We start from the raw sequence: 20,768 nt of genomic DNA, 5'->3' as shown, positions 1-20,768 counted from the left end.
CTCCACGCTCAGGTGATTTGGCTACTGCAAAAGCTCAATCTTTAACAACAAAACGCTTCTGTTTTAACATGAATTTAAACATTTTGGGTGTTGGCTCTCACCATTAGCCACTTCATTCATGCACAAGTATGTAACCAGTCAGTGATAAAACAGTGCAGTTGTTCCACCCCTAAGGCCCCGTTGGTTCCACATGTCATGCAGGAGCCAAAAAATCACCTAGACCCCTGGCAAATGGAAAATCGAAAGTTCCTGGGATTTTAGTGCCAAAATGTTTGGTCTTGTTTCAGTGGAAAATGGCCCCAGTACTGTCATGGGTTAAATTGGATTAAGTGGCTGCTGTGACCATTTAGCCTGGTCAGTACTTTCCATCAAAACTTATTCCTCTGTCTTTGCCAGCGAGCAAACAAGGCTGAGAGGACGTAGAACTAGCAACCAACCCAACCACTTCACATCCACTCTTGAGAACGTACTAGAAATAACCCCCCTTTTTTTGCTTTAACAGGCCAAAGCCAAGCAACCTCAACTGAATAGCGTTTTGAACTTCAAATCCAAAATATCTCGGCTTTCAAAATGTCCTTCTATTTTCCGCACATACCAGGGTTTTCTGAACAAAATCGTAAACTTCACAGCTCGCTGGTCTTTTCTTAGATCCATCCAAAATCTGTTGGCTTTTACAAAGAAATTCTGTCATGCAACTGCTGCATACACACAAACACAGACACTCACTCCCACACACAACCCTCATTTGCATACAAAAGCTATGATTAACCCCCCCACCACCGCCACCACCACCACCCTCCCACACACCCACACACACACACTCACTCACTCAGACACTCGCACACTCACATATACACACACAAAACCCTTGACCCCTCCCCTCTTGCCCTCCCACTAAAATGCCCTCCTTCTCATCGTCTGCATTAATCCCCCTCTCCTTGCCTTCCTCTCTCGTTGCCTAGGTAACTATTATGGGACGCCCAAGCCGCCGGTGCAGCCCCCCAGTGGGAAAGTGATTAGCAGTAGCGGTAGCGGCGGTGATGCCCCACTGCCAGACGGGCTCAGCGGTAGCCTGCCGGGCTCGCAGCACTCCACTCCCCGACGCACCAAGTCCTACAATGACATGCACAATGCTGGAATAGTGCCTGGAGAGCAGCAGCAGGAGGACGACGAGGACCTCCCTGACATGAACAGTAGCTTTACAGGTAAGGAGGAGGGTGGAGGAGTCAAGGAGAGACGAGAGCAAAGTGGAGGGAAGAAGCTGAGACTGGAATTGGAGCATGTCTTCACTAATATGTTTTGGTCAATGCTTAGAGCCTACTACACTACAAATGCACTGTTTAATAATAATGCGAGACTTTATTGATGGCTGTAGGGAAATTCACTTTCCTCTCCATTTGTCCCATGCCAGGAAGGTCAGTGCACACGGTGATTAGATGGAGTGAGCTGTAGCATGACAGCAGCTAGGGCCGGTAGGGATTCAGTGTCTTGCTCATGGGCACGTCAGCAGGGAAAACCTAAGCACCATCTTCCAATAGCGTTCACGTCAACCTGCTAATTACAACTCGGAATCTCATATTTTTCTGGATGCTCCAACATATGTGACAGGCAGTCGTTAGTATCTGGAAATGGCATCTTCATATCAGTCTCACCCAACTGTTATAAGTTAAAAATAAATAAATAAATAATTCAGGTTTATGCTACTTTTATCTGTGCCTGTCATGAAACTGAACATGTTGTGGTTAAATTAACTTAAATTAACTTTGTAACAGTGATATAGGCAGTAAGAAGTGTAACTTTGGAGCTGACTTGAACTCTTGCAAGTCGAAGCACTGTGAATCTTTCCTACCTGCTCCTTGTTTCAAGCATGACTTGAACGCAGCATAATGCATGACTTGCACTCAGGTTATCTCCTTGTTGTCCCATTTATTGCAACAGTCAGTCAGACTACAACATCAGAAGTGAGGATGTCAGTCGTTAGATAGATAGACAGTGAGCATGCAATGATTTAAAATCACTTAGAAATGTAAAACACTGATATTGAGCAAATGGAAGTTGGGTATCCCAAGAGCCTGAGAACTTTTGGGGGAAAAAAAACTGAAAGTTACATTATAAACTGGTTCTCATCTTGTTTTCATTTCCAAAATATTCGAAACACATTAAATTCTTACTTCATCACGTCGGAACGGGAGGAGAGAAAAGGATCATTTGGATGGTGGTAGATGAAGTAGGAGGAGATGGAAGGAGAGAGAAGAAGGTAGAGGGGCAGGGAAGAGAAAGAGGGAGTGGGGAGAGAGAGAGGGAGTGGCTGGGGATGGGAAGGGCTGGGGGTTGAAGAGGGTCGCAGAGAGAGAGAGAGGGAAAGAGAAATCAGGGAGGGATGTATTTTTCAAAGGAGAAGAGACTCAGAGAAAATACGAAGGTAAGAGACGGCACAAAGAAAGTGGAATGTGAGAGAGGGAGAGTTTTGCTGTGGTTCAGGGCTGCAGAATACAAGAGGGTCTTTGTGCGGTGAGTTACTGGTCTCTGGGTTTGTCCACAGCAGCCTGTCTGAGCGCCTGAGAATGAAAAATAGTGCCATCTGGCTGCAAGCAGCGGAGGGTGAATGATTGAGGAACCTCCATATTTGAAATTATTCTTAATGATGTCATTAGCGCTTGGTAGCTCATTTGTGTTGCTCTTTGTGATTGAGAGGGGGAGTTTATTTGATTAATTTAACCTGAAGAGAAGCATGATTATGTTTTGGATACAGATGTTCACACAAGTTTTGAACTTCATGAGTGCTGTCCCGTCTGTTTTATATCTGTGGAGTTACAGTGGTGCAACTATGCGGGCCTGGGTCATTGCTGATTTGATTAGGATTCTATGTTAATTATGATGTTGGGTTACTATAGTACATAGTGCACACTCCTTTTTTATTATTATTATTATTATTATTTTGATATTTCATTTTATATGTTAGTAGGTCAGTAGGCGTCAGAAGTAGGTTGTCTCTGCCCCAGAGCTGTTTTTACCGTGTGGCTTTTTTTTTTTTTTTTAGGTGAGACCAAAAGTTGTTTATTTGCCGTGTGTGACTATTTGCGATTGTGTGTGAGCTAGCCAGGGTGCCAGCCGAGTGTGAGTGTGTGAATGAGATAACAGGAAGCTAGGTGATTGGACTTTGGAGGAGGTGGTTCTAGGTGTGAACTACCCACTCAGCAATCCTGACTGAAGTGAGAGTCTGCATACCTAGGAAAGTAGTTCAGGATGTTGGCTGTATACAAATCGTTACACTGCCCAGTTGGCCTATTTTCATTGTACAGAAACAATATCCTTCAGAAAAGCTTTGGGGAGTTCTTGGACTGAGCCAACAAAGGGCCTCTAGGGGCAGGATGAGACTTTCTAGAAATTCTTGGAACCACTGTGCCAACTTGATTGAAATAGGTTTGCTAAAAGAGATCCTTCATCAGAATCACAAAGATTTTTTTTTTTTTTTTTTTTCAAATTATCATAAATTTTACTTTTTTATAGACAATAAATTGGAATGCAAGTTATTTGGCCTATGGTGTATGTATAAGGGGCAGTACATTCCTTGTCACTGAAAGTGCAGACATACTAACTACGGAGTTTTTGAATTTGTGGGAAAACAACATTGGCTCTTCAGAGAATGCTTATGGTTCCAAGTTTTTTAAGCCATGTCTACACTAAGCCAGGTATATTTGAAAATGCACCTTTTTTCCTGTCCAAAATAAGCCACGAACAGGGCTTTAACCACTCCTTAAGGTGTTTAAGTTTGACACATCAGTCTGGCATTGTTATTATGAATGGGAAAAACTGGTGTTTTCAAAAACTTGGATATAGGACTGTCATTTGATCTAGGTTGTAGTCTAATATCAATCATGCAGAGGCTGTGCACATAAATCTGCACATGCTCAATATGGGACTTGAAACATTTTGGGGCTTCTGTTCAGATTTGCCCAGCTTAGTGTGGACATGGCCTTAGAAGCCTACACTGTTGATTATTTACAGTATCAATGGCTCTGTTGGCACATTCCACACCAGTGTTTTTGTTGGCAAAAAATTGGCTCCAGCAGGTGTTTGTTTGCATCTCCATAACCCAAAGTCTTGTTTCCCTCGACCCCCTCATCCTGTAGGAGACTCTAGTGAACTAGACGAGATTCACCACTCGGTGCGCCCCTTTGCCCCCTGCCAGAACGCCCCGTCCTACACCGGGACGACCCCCTCACCACCGGCCACCACGGAGAGCACACAGCAGACACACCCTCACCTGAGCCATCCTCCCCCAGAGGACCCGCTGGGACCTCTGCCTGAGAATTGGGAGATGGCCTACACCGAGAGCGGGGAGGTCTACTTTATAGAGTAAGCACCCTAGGCATTATTTAACTCGCTATATGTTTGTATTATTTTGGGGCATTTGCTACTAACTAGAGTGAGTCATCCTGAGGTGCAGGTTATTATCCTGGTTCATTCATAGTTTTCTATTCTTCACATATGTGCTTTCATGTTTGACCTCAGCTTTCTGAAAATCATTCGTGTGCTGGTTGCTGGAGCTAGTACACCACACCCTGCTTCATAGAACATGAACACCGCACTGTGTACTTTATTATATAAGCAACTTAAAATAGTTCAAAGTAAAAAATAAATAAATAAATAAGTGCTTTATAGATAAGTTGGGGGGGGGGTAACAGATTACAAGTAAATCACTTACAGTAATCTGACTACAAGACATAATTGTATGTCACAAAAATTACAGTAATCGGGTCACTGATACTTTTGGGAAATATAGGTGATTGGTAGCTGGATAATGAAGTAATTTTATCCCAAGTATTTTTTTCTCATGGGAAAATACATTAGTGAACGGTTTCTCAAACCGCTCAGTAGAAGTGGTATTTTACTCACTGTATCACACTTGGACTGACAGTGCGAAGTTGGATCAAAAATAAGCACTTTAATTTATCTCGGAATAAAATTCTTTTTTTCATTCAATAAAAAATAGCCTTTAATGGATAGTTCAGGCTTTTAGGAAGATTGACTGATTTAATACAAACTCTTATCTTGAGCTTTTTCAGTTCAGGCAAAAGCCACAGTCTTGGTACAGTATTTAGGTTGCTGAGATTTTGGAAGCAGTGAAATTCTAGTTCAATTCAACCAGGGAAAGCATTCCTCCAACAAATCATGTTCTTGTGGCTGTTTATAGGTCATTATTTTGTGAAACAGCCAATTGTTATGAAGGCGCTGCAAGTGATTTTTAATCTCGTTGACTTTAATTAGCGTTGCAAACAGATGCTAACTATCTCTGTTTCCAGTATCTGTAGAAAAACATACATTGGTACATGTGCATCTTGGCTGAATTGGAATGCCTCCCAGTGTATAATGAATCGGTAAAGGTACGAGGGTGCACCCTGAAAGCTGATCAGTTGAGTCCACTGACAATTCATAAGGTGGAGTGCAAGAGTTGTGATTTTTTTTTTTTTTTTTAAGATTGTTACTGGGCATTACAATATGACAACGAAACAAGACACACTCTCTTAAAAATTCACTGGAAATATATTACAATAGGGAATGGAAAAATATTAAGTTTTATATCCTTTTCGAACTGGTAGATGCACCAATAATTATACTAATTAACTGGCAAATTGTCATCGGGACAGTACTGACAACTCGGCCCATTATCAACTTCGAAACACATGCAAGTGCACAAAATCAAGACATACCTACAGTCCCAAACAAAAGCTGAAGTTGCCCACTGAGCTTATGGAGGAAAAATGTGGAGCACTATCCAATGCTGGTGAAGACAGCTGAATGGATACTGTGGATATCGCAGCAGGGGAGCAAATAGCCGATTTCTTGTATTCAAAGGCTCTGACTCTGAGTTAACTCTAGGAATTATGAGTCAGGCACAACCCATAAATCTACATTAAACATCTTAACAGTAACATTTTAGTCTTGTTAGTATGTTATGCTATAGATACATCTCACTATATGGTAGATATATAGCTGGGGATATGAACATTTTATTTTCCAGTGCTTTTTTTTATAACTTCCAAGTGACATGTGTATGTCCTGTGTGTCTTCTCCTTAGCCACAATACAAAGACCACTTCTTGGATAGACCCTCGGTGCCTGGACAAGCCTCAGAAACCCCTCGAAGAATGTGAAGATGATGGTATGTGCGTGTGTGTGTGTATGTTTCTGTTTTCTGTGTGTGTCCTTGTTTGCCTGTGTGATTTATGAGAAAGCAGATCACGGAGGTTAGTAACTGCAGTGTATTTGCAAGCAGAAAAAAAAAAACTGTTAATGATCACTAATTTCACAGTGATGCGTTAATGAGAAAAATCAAAGCTGTTCATTTCTGAGCAGCAGTTCCTTCTGTGGCCCATAGGTGACAGTGTTGGGTCGTAGAAAAAGGCGAGCTGTGGCGTGGTGATATCCAGGCCTTGTGTGGCACTGCTCTTCAGTGCTGTTTTGTTCCGCTGTTTATCGGAGCAAGATGCCCCGCAGCTCCAAGAAATTGACTGCATTATTCGCATCATCTAGCTCCAATAAGTAATACGCCGCCTCGTCCTACACTGGGGTGTCCTCCTTGCACTTGCTTAACACAGATTCACACACTCCAGATGCACATGCGCACACAGGCACACACACATACTGTGAATGCATCTAGGGATTTTTTTTCATCAGCAGATGTGATCATTAATTTCCCTCTAGTAAGATGCTGCACTAACACTTGCATAATGAAAAATGAGAAATGGTCTCAGTGCAAGCCCCTATTTTTTCATCATTCAAGTTGAATAGAATTTCACCTCAGCCCAATTCCAGTGGTTGATTAGTAGCGTTTTTGCCTCAAACCCAATACAGAGAGTAATTCATTTTGGGGTAATATGCCTATTGATTTTTGTAAACATGGGTTGTTGCTCTGAGGCTTTGGCTTTGATTAACTATCGCCACCCAGTGGCCAGGGGCAGTTATTACATTTTACCAATGTTCACCTAATGCTGTTCTGTCTTATCCTGATCCCTACCTCTTTCCCCTCTTTCCCGTTGTCCCATGGTGCTGTGCTGTTGGCGGATTAGAAGGGGTACATACAGAAGAGCTGGACAATGATCTAGGTAGGTACCAGTCTCATCTCTTTTGCCATCATATTAGGAGAATGTGCTATGCATCATACACGCTGTCTGTCAACCCTACATGTGCCACTAACTGACACAACACACATTCATTACATGATCACTAAAGACACTTTGTCCTGCTGAAAGTACCTACCTTGCTGTATGTACCTTATGTGCTGCTGAATGTTTGCAGTGACGTATGAGGTCTGAACAGAAATAGATTAAAATTAGTAAGAGGTAATGGAGTCATCACACATGCACATCGCACATCACACTGTGTAATGTGCATGTCTACAGAATCTGTCACACACACACACACACACACACACACACACACACACACACCACCACCACCACCACCACCACTGCCAGCAGTGCCTCATTATCCCACTAATATAAGATGACAGTGTGACAATGTGATGATTGCCTAATCATCTATAACAGAGACATTACAACACTTGTCCTTTGCCTGTCGAACCCTTAGTATACATTTTTGTTTGGCACCCAGCACGTATGTAATTAATGGGCAGTTGCACTCAGTGAAGTGGCCTTGCATGCAGTTGTTGACTCACAAAACTTGCCTTACGCTTACAACAAACAACTATGGAAGTGCACCTATTCGCCCACATACAGCCAGCCAACGAGATACACGACAGACACACACCCCTGTGACAGCAGGCCATCACCTCAGCTATAGGAGACAAGGGTTGATGCGAGGCAGATTGTTATAATGATGATTTCCTAATGGGTGTCTGTCTGGCTCAGACGTGGGTCTTATTCCCTAGCCCCTTAATGATGGGCTCTAACTATTCCATCAGACACAGCACTGTGGCCACTCACGCCGGGATAAATAGCATCTGGAGACTGTGCTGTGCTTTCATACTCCAGTAATGAATGATGTCATATTACATTACAGGAGGGATCTGATTAATGGTTGTGTTTGGCCTTAATGATGAACATGTTTTGAAAACACTGGGAAATAGATTGAAATACATAGCAAAAGCAGAATTAAAACATTACATGCACATGTGTGCACTATTATTATTAAATACTATTATAGAATTACATTGCCTTTAGGTCCATTCCTCCATGATACTTTCCAAGAAATGACAATCAAAGGTGTCCAATAAGGGATCAGTTGTATTTTTCCATCCATTGTGTTGAATGAAATTTGTTAGACACTTCAGATTTAGTTAGCAGCACACAGTGGAGAGTGACAAGAAAGATGGAGAAGTGAAAGGACACAATATGCCACAAAGGTGATAAGGCAGATTCATACTCAGTGGTTAAGTCACTTGACAGGTAAAACCAATACTTGACAATGCTCACTGGCACCTCTCTAACAATATGACATCAGTGCACTCTGGGACGGCTAATCCATGATCTAGTGGGCCTCGGTCTTGTTAGCAGCTCTCAGAACAGTGTTTAGCATCTGAGACAGCTGCCGTGTAATGAACAACAATCAGGCAGTGTCCAAATATCCTCAGTCGATTGGATGAACACATTCAATAACTATTGATCAGTGCAATCCAATACAGGTGGACCAAAAAAAGGCAATTACCTCAGTTTCCTGAGTAGGGGGCAAATTGGGAAATTCTTGAAATCCAGCGTACAGGCACAGTGCAGAAACACACATAGACACAAGTCTCCCTGGGTAGCTGAAGCCTGCTCAGGAGAAATCAAATACAGCGTTATGGCAAGACAATGAGATGCAAACTGTTTAATAGGCAATTTGTCACCCATGAGTCCCCCTTGAGTTCACAGTATGCATATGGGAGAATATGCAGAGAGATAGAGGTAGAGCGAGTAGGAAACACCTCTTGATGCCAGCCAGATCTCTCCTCCTCTCTGTTTCCCTCTCTCTTTGCACTTCCAGTCACAGAAAGGCACATTGTTGAGATGGTTACAGCATCCAATGTGCTGTTTCTCTCTGCACCGCTCTCTCCCTCTCTCTCTCTCTCACGCACATACATGCACACTCACAGGTACTCCTTCAGGAACGGAACTATTGCAGTGTGAAATCAAGTGGGTGATTAGAATTTTGCGCGAGGCGAGGCGAGACTGCATTCCATTTAACGTTCCAGTTCACAACATCTGAATGATAATGCACCACGCCTGTTTTCTGGGTGTGCATTTTACAACAACACTAATGCTATAACCCTTCAGTCCCCCTTTGGACCATATGCTTTTTATATTAGTTACATTTAGCAGGTGTAGAAAATATGGCATGTCGGCAACACGTGTTGCTTTTTACTATACATGCATCCAAATTTTTAATGACTCTGACTGCAGATTCACATTAGCATTGCTTTAAAATCTTTCTACTTAAGACATGGCTAACGTTGTCTGCCAGACCTTGTGGCAAAACCACTCTGTAGGCTGTAGGGGCATGCAGCATGTGGAGGCAATTTAAACAACTCCATCCTGCTTTTTATTGCATCTGCTGCTGACTCCACTCCAACCAAGGGCTCTCCTCATTAGAAAGCAGAGGGAGGCTCTCCAAGGTTGATGATTGTAATTACCATCTACTAGCATACAGGGTGAGCCGTAATTGGCTGAGGGTAATGATATGCAAAACCGATACCTCACAGGAGAGGATTATTGGACAATCTGTGCTTGTAGCCAATTAGAAGCCTCTGACATTCTCCATGTGGAGGCCAGCCAATAATCAACGCTGTTATAATCAGACTATAGAAATAAATCAGATGGCTTTGCTGGAGATAATGGCATTTCTTTTCCTGGCAAACACTGCAGAAATGTAGCAAGACTGCACCATCAGGCAATTACATGCTGTTGAAGAGGGACCCGTAATACGCATATCTTGTCCTCATCAGTGTTGATTACGATGGATTTGGTTTCAGTGGTGCTTTTTTTTTTTGTGAAAGCTGTTTGTGTTTGTTCGGGCCCGCAAATATGTGTCTGTGTGCATGTATGTATATGTACATGTAGCCTATACATGCAGGCTTGTGTCGCTGTGGTTGTGAAGAAATTGCTTTCAATGCCACCTCTTGAGATGAAATGGCTTCTCAGTCACTTCAAGGCCTGATCATCGTGCAGGTAGCAAGAGTTGGCACAAGTGAGAGTCAGGTCTACTACACCTTCACACTCGACAAAATCCTTGATGCAAAGATTGAAGGACACAAACTTAAGCAGAGCCGCAGAACTTGGCCACCACTGCTCAGTTCCATTGTGTTCAGCCAAGCAAGGACAGACCTCTTTTCAGTAATTTGAACATCCAAATTATTAAATATGTTTTCCTGGTATCTTCTTTAGGGTGTCTTTCAGTGGTATAAGGAAAATTAAAGAAAAAAAAAACACTGTTATTCACTGGGGGGGAAAAGTAGGATTTTTTCCTATGCATTTTTAGACCCAAGTTTTCAGATTTCACTCCTGATCTGTGCTATGCATCTGTCTCTCTTTAGCTGTGTATGCATGCGTGCATCTCTGTGTGTGTGTGTGTGTGTGTGTGTGTGTGTGTGTGTGTGTGTGTGTGTGTGTGTGTGTGTGTGTTTGTTGACATTTTTTCCCCTCATTCCTCCATCTTCTGCCTTTCCCTCCCCCCCTGCTACCATCCCTGCCTGCTTCCTCCACCTTCTGCCCTCCTGCCCCTTGCCTTCTCTCTTCCTGTCCCCTTTTTCACTCCTTCCCACCACATCCTTCCAATGCTTCATCCATCCATCCATCCATCCATCCATCTCTGCCTGCGGGGTCTTGCTCTGCTCTTATCTGATGTGTGGAAATGTCAGGGGTATGAGGGGAGAGGGGGAAAGCCAGACAGCCTGTGAAGCCATTGAGTCACTGTGGCCCTTGAGACAGACTGACAGGCAGACACAATGGGGAGGGAAAAGGCCTCTGCTGGCCTTGCCTCTTATGGCTCAATACATGGCCTCCAGCAACTTCACACTCTTCAATCTCTCTCTTTTTTTTCTTTGTCTGTTTTTTCTTCTTTTAGAACTGCCGGCAGGATGGGAGAAAATAGACGATCCGGTATATGGGGTCTACTATGTTGAGTAAGTGACATATGTAAGACACACAAACACACCTAGAAGCTCGCTTGCATACACACATGCAAGCACACAGGCTGACACGGCACACGGGCATTCAGAAGGAGGCAAACACCCTCTTACGTTTTCCTCTGGCCTACAGATAAGAACGCTCACAAAAAAACATTTTCACTCTAACCAGAGAAACTCTTGACCTTACTGTAAATCACAGCAGCTTGAATGTACACACAGTTTTACTCAAAGTCATCATTGAGCACAATGCAGACAGCTTTTGCCTCAGCTTTTTTTTTTTTCCTAAGTGTTTTGGCAGAATGTAGGCCATTTTATTTGTGTTATTATCATCTGAAATGTGTGGTGAGTGTGTGTGTGTGCATCTCATCTTGTGCAAGGCCCATGGGCCTCAGCATTAATACGAATTTGTTTGATGAGTTTTTGATGTTGTTCAAAGCAGCACCTCGGGGGCTCAAGGCATTGGCATTTCTATTTTTTTTTCCTTCTGTTTTTCTTGGGGAAATTGTGTTTTTCAGTGTACATTATTCACCGTTCCCCTCATATGTACCACATAATTTGGCAGCCTGCTTTTGTAGTGTGAGGTGTAATTTCTCAGTGGTTTTTGGGTTTTTATGACGCCCTCCCCAGTTGGTGTGTAATGCGAAAGATGTTTCTCCTCTTGTTCCCCTTGTAAATGAGTGAGTTAAGCCACCAGTTGATTGACATTTAGTTTGTGTGCTCTGTTGGCTTGTGTGGTTGTTGTTATGCCTGTGTCAGGGAGGAGGGGTGTTTTGAGGGATGTGTCTGTATTGCACCATCTTAAATTGTGTCCACCTGCTGTATTAATTAAAGCTTATCACCATGTCTCCCCCTGGCTCCCCTCCCTCCCCATATCTCTCTGTTATTACCTTATCTTCTCTTTTTTGTCTCCTGTCTTCACTCTCTCCCACTTTTTTTTCCCATCTCTCTTGTTGCTTCATTTCCCCCCTATGTCTCCTCTCCCATACACTCTCACCTTGGCATTGCTTCCTTTCATAAATGTTATCCTTTTTCTATGTCAACCTTTTTTTTTTCTCTACTATGCTGTCCTGTTCTTTTTACCAAACTTTCTCAATCTCCTTGCACCACCCTGCCCTCACTAATGTTTTTATTTATGTTTTATTCCATTTCCTGTTTGTTTCTATTACTCCTTCACTCTATCTCCCCTTTCACCCATCTGTTCTTCCGATAATCCACACACCCCTCACATGTTCATATATTTGTCATTTTTATGTTCCTTCCCTTCCCCTACCTCCCCACGCCATTTTCCCTCCATTCTTTTACCTATTTATACATCATCGCTCCAATCTGCCGTCTGCCTCTTTCCCACTTTCACCTCGTTTTTTGCTACTCCCCTGCTCATATTTACTATTGTTCTCATACATCCACCCTGTTCTATATTCTTACGTTCCCTATTTATTTCTTCATCTTTCCTCCCTCCCTGCTTTCTTTCCTTTATCCCACCCTTCGGCTTCCTACCCCTCCTTCCATCCCCCTAGTCATATCAACAGGAAGACCCAGTATGAGAATCCGGTGCTGGAGGCTAAGAGGCGTAGGCAGCTGGAACAACAGCAGCCTCAGCAGCCTCAGCCCCAAAGCCAGCAGCCACCTGAAGGTGAGCGCTACATCCGAGGTTCGTTCACAAGCCCCCACCAGGGGCGTCATTTTCTTTCTTTCTATTCATGTGTGTGATTGATTTGTCTGTGTGTGTGCCTGTGTGTGGGCATGTGTGATTGCGTGATTGTCTTTGTACCGACTATTGCTACTACTTGATGTTGCCTGCTACTGCCTTATGATTTGCTAAGTGACCCTCCATAAAGGCATACCTATTATTTGCGGCTGTACCCATGCAGCCTTTTTGAACTTAATTTCAGTTTTCTGTGTTGGATACTTGTTTGTGCTAATGACATGAATGCTCTGTGAAGGGGAAAAGTCAGGTAAGTCACGCTTTGAGTTATGAAATACACTATGTCTCGCTTGAGCAAAGCACAAAGTACCACTAAAAATGGCCCCATGGTGATTTAGCATATCTTGGAGAAGGCTTTTTTTAAGTTAAGCTCACACATTGGCCAAAACCCGACCAGCCAGTTACCTAAGGTGGCCCCTTTTTTCCTGTCTTAACCTCTATCCATCTGCAGGACATCCCGCAGTGAGATTAATTGTAAATGCAGGCCAACCCACATGGGAACTCTCCTATCGCACCCTACCTTCTGCTCATTCAGCAGAAATCGTTCTCGGACTCGATTACCTGCTGACTTTTCTGCCTCCTGAAAGCTCAATCTCTCCTCAAAAACTCAATACCTTCCAGAAGCTTTTTTTTTTTTTTTTCAACACCTGCATTGATTCCATCTCAATGCCGAGAATATTAATTAAGGTTGTGGTCTGATCCGTTGCGTGAGGCAGCAACAAGGTGATTAATCAAAGACAGCAGCCATTCTGAAAAAGCACGTTGTTGTTTTCATAGACCTCCATTGATGTTTAGTGCTTAAGGCTTCATGGAGAATGTGCTATCTATTCAATCTGTGATACACATAATCTCATAGCAATATATTGTTGCTCAGTAGGGAGATATGAAACTGTGCTACAGGCAACAGAGAGGATGTTACATGACCAACTGGTTGCCAGTTTCACTACCATTCATTGTAGCACAACGGGGAGTTGTGTGAATCTATATCAGGCAGACCCCATCCCAAGAAATGTGTCATTTTCCAAGAATTTCAGCCCTAGTTTTCCTCACCATTCACCATAGCTGCATAGGTGGGAAAGCACCTGTGTCCTCAACACACAGCACAGTAGGTCATTTTATGCCAGAGCCCTCAGCCCTAGTTTTCCCTGCTTCTTACTGTGGGACTACAGGAAGTAGGACAACCGTGCACCTGTCTAGACCCTATCTAGAGTATGTGTGCCCCTTGCTGTTGCAGAATGGATCGAGGACTCGACGTTGGCAGGGGCCCCACTGGCCAGCTATGCTGCCAATCACCAGGAGACCTACAGAGACCCTCAGACCGGACCCCCAGTGCCCAATGCTATGGGACAAAAACGTAAGTCCTCATATCTAGCTAAAGTCTGGAGCCTCATAAAACCAATTACATTCACATTTTTGATCTTACCCAGAGCTGCTTATTACGAGTAAAACAAAATCCAGCTCTTACGCCGTACAGTTTGTTTTCCCAAGCCAACGCCCTAGGCCATGTTTGGGTTTTCATGGTGGAGCACCAATTGTAAAGCTGCTTTTTTTGTGTAAGTTTCATCATATAATCTTAATAAGTAAAATAAAATTCAATTCTTTTGGTAGTTAGAGTTCATTTTTCCAAGAGAGTGCCTTAGGCAGTGTTTGGATTTTCATGAAGGCTCACTGAATACAAGTGTGCAAAGTTTATTTTTTTATATGTTTCATGATGTTTACCATTCGCATGTTGATTCATTACTCATTTTTTTTTTCTTTTTCTAGATCTAATTGTCAAATTTACTCAGTATCACGTTAAAACAAATTTGCATAGACACACCAAAAAGGTAGATCAAATGTAAATGGTTGGGTAATGGAGTGGCTAGCCAGTGATGTGTGTGATCTTTTCCTGGTTGCCAGGTCCTTCTATTCCAGCCTCCCACAAGCAGCTTGTCTAATTAGCACAGCCATGCCAGAGAATTAACTGCCTCACCCTCTGTTTCTCTCTTTTCCCCTTGCTGCTCAGTCGGTCGTCTTTTCCTTTTCCCCCTGTCGATCTCTTTGTTTTATGCCTCACATTCACTGCCTCGCTGGCTTTTGTCTTGTTTCTCACTAGCTCTCTCTGGTTTGGTTCAGTTGTTGGTTCGGTCTGTCCGTCTTTCTTTTTGCCCCTCCCTCTATCTCCCCCTGCCTCTTTGTCTGTACTGTCCTCGGCCTTGACATTCCTCTAGAGAAAGGCTTCATTCGAAATCTCTTTATCTCATTCCCTGCTTTCATGTCTCTCCTGCTTCCTGGTCTGTTCTTACATCCCTGGATCCCTTGTAGACAAAGCCACCGTCTCAGCTCACAGTTTTGTTGCATCGCTCGTGTTCTGAAAAATGCAATTCAAAGGCAGTACACAAACACACACACACACACGCACGCACACACACACACACATCACCGAACATCACAAATACAAGGACACTGACTGTCTCCAAGGGTAATGCATATTTCATTGAATGCATAAGCTGTAGCACTGCCATAACTTAATGTGGCCGGTCACTTGGGTCACTCAGCACCATTTACCCTGTGGTCTGTTTCTCCTCGATGTCCAGCGTCTCCTTCCATCTCTGTTTCTAAAAGCCCTTTCACTACATCTGTTCTCTCTGGCAATATCTCACTTTCTGTTTGTTCCGTAAATTGCCAGTGTCACTTTGTGTCATTGTACATAATTGTATGTGTATGGATAATGCATCATCATTTAACAGACAAATAATGCTCAGTCTGCCTCTCCTTTTACTGAAAGGTTCTCCCCTCCCTCTCCTTAAAACAGTGAATACCTCACTCCATTTTGATTCATTGCATCTTATATCGCTCTTCGTTTCATTCAAAATACCAGATAATGATACACTCCATCCTGTTCATTTCCTCTCCGCAGAGTCACGGAGAAGAAGGAATGAAAGAGACTGAGGGCTTGGATTTAGATTGCAGACTTAGAGCGGTCTTTCATATCTTAACACCATCTTGAAATGCATTTCATGGAGCTTTCTGTGTGCAACTGAGTCTCACTTCTGATCCTAAGTGCTGGAGATGCCTTGTTGGCAGTTGAGATGATACTCGTGATAGCCATTTACCAAGACAAAACACTCTTTGTCATGTCAGAAGCATCAGGTACTGGTAGTCAACTAACTGGGAGTGCAAAAGGGAGAGTTATCTAAACCACTATCATACGTCCTCTCCACATCTCCCACATACACACTGTTTTTAATATTATTTCTCTTGATCCAAATGCAATCAGCAAACTCCTAAAAACTTTACCTCCTCTTGTGCAAAAACCCCAGCAGACAAGTAAAGGAACTTGCACACCAGCCAGTTTGGCATAAAGCTGCGACAAAGAACATAAAGAATCTGATATAGTATAATTCAGTTAGTAGCAAAGTTTCTTCTTCTTCTTCTTCTTCTTCTTCTTCTTCTTCTTCTTCTTCTTCTTCTTCTTCTTCTTCTTCTTCTTCTATCCTGGCTTTTTAGTATGCTGTTTTTGCAGGTGGATGCCCTGTGTGGATTCCTTTTCCCTTTTTATTTTGCCTTTCAACTATGCTTTTGAGCCAGCACACCTTATATAATCCCAGGTGCCTCAGTGAACGCAGGCACAGCATCAACATCAGCATCACGACTTCCTCATATACAACTGATCCAACAACTGATTCAACCAATTATCCCATAGACAAGAACAAAAATGAATACCTGTATGAACTATAGTTACCAGATACTGCCACTCCCCACAATAACCCCACCACCCTCCCTTGATCTGTGCCCTGCCCATAGTTGAAGTTGAAGCAGTCATGTATGCCTCGGGGGAGTTGGCATCCAGGGGTGATTGGGATGGGGATTAAACCCTGGTTGGAATAGGGATTACCCCCATTTTCTACCACATGCAACCTTACTGGCCTCTCCGAATCCCTCTTAACCTAATTAAACCATTGATTATAATCAGCCTGTTTTGAGTCATGTTGTGCCATCAGACCAAAACACACCCCACTGGGTGATTACTGAACCATGGCCAATAGTCATTACAGTCTCTTTTGCTTGGCCCCACTCTGCTAGCAATGGTCAGAGCTTCAGCAAGAATAGAGGTTAATTGTGTTGGTTGATTAATGATTAGTGTTTGATTTAATGTGTTTGCTCAGTACCCTTTTCACATCAGTGAGCAGAAGCATTTCATTCAAGCCCACATCTATCACCCCACCAAGAACAGTTTAAGCAACTAAGGTGACACACAACTCAGACTCAAACAAGCTTAGTTTAGTTTGTATCGAAACTTGATTTAGCTGATTTATCTGTGTTTGTTGGTGTCCAGGAGGGAAGCCTTTTTTCACACGCAACCCAGCTGAACTGAAGGGGACTTTTATAAATACCAAGCTGAAGAAGAGTCGCCGGGGGTTTGGCTTCACTGTGGTGGGGGGTGACGAGCCCGACGAGTTCCTGCAGATCAAGAGCCTGGTCCTAGATGGGCCTGCTGCCCTTGATGGCAAGATGGAGACAGGTTTGAGCTTTTGCTACATACCCAACTACATATATTAAGAGTTTCAAAGAAGGAATGCTACTTTTGATATCTGGTTAGTTGATTGATTTGCTGAATGCTGAAATTGATTCTAACAATATATCTACATGGGGCAGGACGATATATCCATCTATATCAGTATTGTGATATTAAACTAGGTATTGGCTGGGATTGTGATATGATGTGTTGTTTTTCCTGGTTTTCAAGACAGCATTACAGTTTTCTTTTATTATTGATTGCTCCAGCTGTTCTAGTATTTACCTTCACCTGCTTGGTCATCATATACACAGTACAAATGATTGTTTCTTCCATCCTAAAGGTGACGTGATTGTGAGCGTCAACGACACGTGTGTGCTAGGCTACACACATGCGCAAGTTGTGAAGATCTTCCAGTCCATCCAAATTGGCTCCATGGTCAACTTGGAGCTCTGTCGTGGCTATCCACTGCCCTTTGACCCTGATGACCCCAATACCAGCCTGGTGACCTCAGTGGCCATTCTTGATAACAAAGAGCCCATCATTGTAAATGGCCAAGAGGGCTCCAACAGCTATGACTCACCTTCCAGTCACGGCAGCCAGAACAACAACAATGGCTCAGCCAATGGCGGGGCACCCCTCAATGGCCTTCCCCGACCCAACAGCCCTTCAGCAGAGGCAGCCTCTGACACCTCATCCCAGCATGGCTACCCAAGCGATGTTGTCACACTGGCCTCATCGATTGCCACCCAGCCAGAGCTCATCACTGTACACATGGAGAAAGGAGACAAGGGTTTTGGGTTCACCATTGCCGACAGTCCTGGAGGCGGAGGTCAGAGAGTGAAGCAGATCGTGGACTACCCACGTTGCCGTGGTCTCAAGGAGGGAGACATCATCGTGGAAGTGAACAAGAGAAATGTGCAGAGCATGTCTCACAATCAGGTGGTGGACCTGCTCAGCAAGTGTCCTAAAGGTAGCGAGGTCACCATGCTGGTACAGAGAGGTGAGTGGATGTTTACATTCTCTTATCTATGCATAAATGTCGATGCATTTGTAACATCGCTGAATATGAGGACAAACATAAAGATGGAGGAAGTTGGTGTAAAGTTACATGGCAAGTCATGATTTAGGTGTGCATATGCTGCAATCTCCCTCTTCAAGTGGTTTGATGCTACTGGAAAAAAAGAAGGTCTGCCAACTTATAGACTGGTCTAGCTCACAGAAAGCTTTTTTATTGACTTCTGTATTTATTTATTCATGCAAGTAGAAGCTGCAGGTGAAAAAGGGGGCAATAAAGTCAGGCAGGATACAGGGATAATTACAGGAGGGAAGGGACGAAGCAACTAAGGAAATGACATTTGAAGAAGTGGATGAAAGTAAGTAAGAGAGAGTGAGGGGCGGTGTGTAAATGTTTAGACTGAATCGCATCGGCAGTCAGGCCATGGGAGTTGGTATGAATGGGAAAGGAGGCAGAGAGAAGGAAAAGTTAAAAGGGAAGATGGAAGGAGAATGAAAAGAAAAAAAAAAAAAAGCGAGAAGCACTCAGGTAGGGGTGGTGTTCCAGGTCAGAAAGTCTGAATAATCTCCCTCTCTCCCTCTCTTGCTGTGTCTTTCTCTCTTTCTTGCTTTCTCTCTCTGTCTTCCGCTCTCTCTCTCTGCTTGAGTTCTCGCTGTGCTCGCTCTCTTGTGTTTATGTCTGCCTCTTCATGTCTCTCCATCCCTGCTGAATGTATCTAGTTTGGTATGGGCTAAGCATAGTCCCAGGCAAAGGCTAGGGGCTTTGAAGATGCCACCATTGCACACAGGCTTGTCTTTCATCCATGCACCTGGTTATTTTGCTGTGGTGTGAGTTGTCTGTGGCATGTTGCATGTTAACATATAAGTCTTCCTTATTGGGTCCATAAACGGCAATTCACTGGCCTGTGAATTCTGCCATTCATAACATGCCAACCTGGCTTTTGTCAAGGCTCCTGATTGAAAATCACCGTCGCACAAAAGCACTAAATGGAAGCACACATGGACGATAAAACTAAAATGACTGAATTTTTGGCTTTTTTGCCTCCAATCCCCCCAGGCTGAGTCTCAAAGACTTCCAGAGCTCTAAACGCACTGTGTGATACAAGTAATTGGACCATTTTCTCTGTCAGACCGGCCATAGCATGCGTTGTGGCTTATTAATTCGTGGGACTGAAAGGTTTGTTGTGTATTTTTGTGTCTACGTATGTGTGTGTATGTGTGAGTGTGTGCCTGTTATCTCTTCTGTAGGGTTAAGTACTTAGAAGTGACAAGGGAAATTGGTCCGACGGATAGTGGCATTGTAGTCTTTCTCTTCCTCTTTCTTTCTCTCATTCTCTACATGTCTGTGTTCCTCTATAACTATCTCAGTGTCTTTTTTGACACTCTGACTGCCTCCCTTCCTGACATACACCCACACACACACACACACGCACACAGTACAAACACACAAAACTGCTCCATCCTGCTCTCCCTGGTTTTATTAATGAGAAACATTTTTTTCATAGCACCAGTGTACACAAGCCCATAAAGCTCTACAGCCCCATAATGGCCAAAGTCTTAATGGGTTGTCAATTAAACAGAAGGCAGTTCAGCTGGGTTTATGTAAACCCAATGACTAGCTTTGATAGGCGAAGACAGACTTATGACTTGGATGAAAGGAATGGGTCTGAAGTAAAATAGCAAGGTATAGATTCTGATGGTGATGCATATTGAGTGTGGTATGGTAATTGAACTGGCATTTGTAAACGCGTTCTGTTGTTTGTTTCCGTCTCCTTACAATACAGTGAATTCCAATTAGCTCAGACAAACACAGGAAACTAATAGGAAAACCAATTTAACATACTTTTCCATTATGAACAAATTACCTGACTCTGAATTGTTTTGGCACTGTAAGCCCTGTCCACGTGCAGGTACTTCATGCAGATTAAAATAACCTCTTAAATTATGTTTACATATTATTTAATCCAAATCTAGTGGGGAGCACTGTCTAATATAATATGCGCAAATAAAATTGTTTCTGCTCCTGTAAGTAATATGACATGGAATTAAATAGGAAATAATTCTTAGTTGATCCTTCTGGTCATATAAAGTTTTAAAAGAAGAAGGAAGTGCCAAACACAGTTGATCCTTTTCAAAATATTGAAGCTTGCCAAGATTGATTTGGACCAGCCTGGACCTTATGGACATATGGTGTGTGTGTGTATGTGTGTGTGTGTGTGTGTGTGTGTGTGTGTGTGTGTGTGTGTGTGTGTGTGTGTGTGTATGTGTGTGTGTGTGTGTGTGTGCGCATACGTACGACCTGTCTGTTGAATGTTGAATTGTGTCATACTTCATCACATGTCTTTGCCCCACTCACATAGCAATATGTGCCACACGTATTGATCTCTTTCTCTCTCTCTCACGCACACACACACACATACCACA

General features: G+C 43.2%; 1 protein-coding gene across 6 annotated transcripts in view; it reads left to right on the top strand.

Annotated features, from left to right (window-relative positions):
- The window catches only part of magi1b (membrane associated guanylate kinase, WW and PDZ domain containing 1b), a 151,765-nt gene that overhangs the window by 97,314 nt on the left and 33,683 nt on the right, over positions 1 to 20,768 (top strand). For 5 of the 6 annotated variants that reach the window (XM_030051247.1, XM_030051243.1, XM_030051244.1 and 2 more), the window contains exons 4-12: positions 963 to 1,205; positions 4,134 to 4,359; positions 6,083 to 6,165; positions 7,073 to 7,108; positions 11,061 to 11,118; positions 12,642 to 12,775; positions 14,064 to 14,183; positions 17,148 to 17,333; positions 17,671 to 18,330. In XM_030051247.1, coding sequence (XP_029907107.1) covers positions 963 to 1,205; positions 4,134 to 4,359; positions 6,083 to 6,165; positions 7,073 to 7,108; positions 11,061 to 11,118; positions 12,642 to 12,775; positions 14,064 to 14,183; positions 17,148 to 17,333; positions 17,671 to 18,330 — 1,746 coding nt within the window. The remainder of the gene's footprint in view (positions 1 to 962; positions 1,206 to 4,133; positions 4,360 to 6,082; positions 6,166 to 7,072; positions 7,109 to 11,060; positions 11,119 to 12,641; positions 12,776 to 14,063; positions 14,184 to 17,147; positions 17,334 to 17,670; positions 18,331 to 20,768) is intronic. The other variant, XM_030051245.1, reaches the window with a different exon arrangement.

This window comes from Myripristis murdjan, chromosome 5, assembly GCF_902150065.1.
Source record: "Myripristis murdjan chromosome 5, fMyrMur1.1, whole genome shotgun sequence".
Taxonomy (NCBI): domain Eukaryota; kingdom Metazoa; phylum Chordata; class Actinopteri; order Holocentriformes; family Holocentridae; genus Myripristis; species Myripristis murdjan.
Note: the sequence above shows the minus strand (reverse complement) of the source record. Positions and strands in the feature narration are given on the sequence as shown.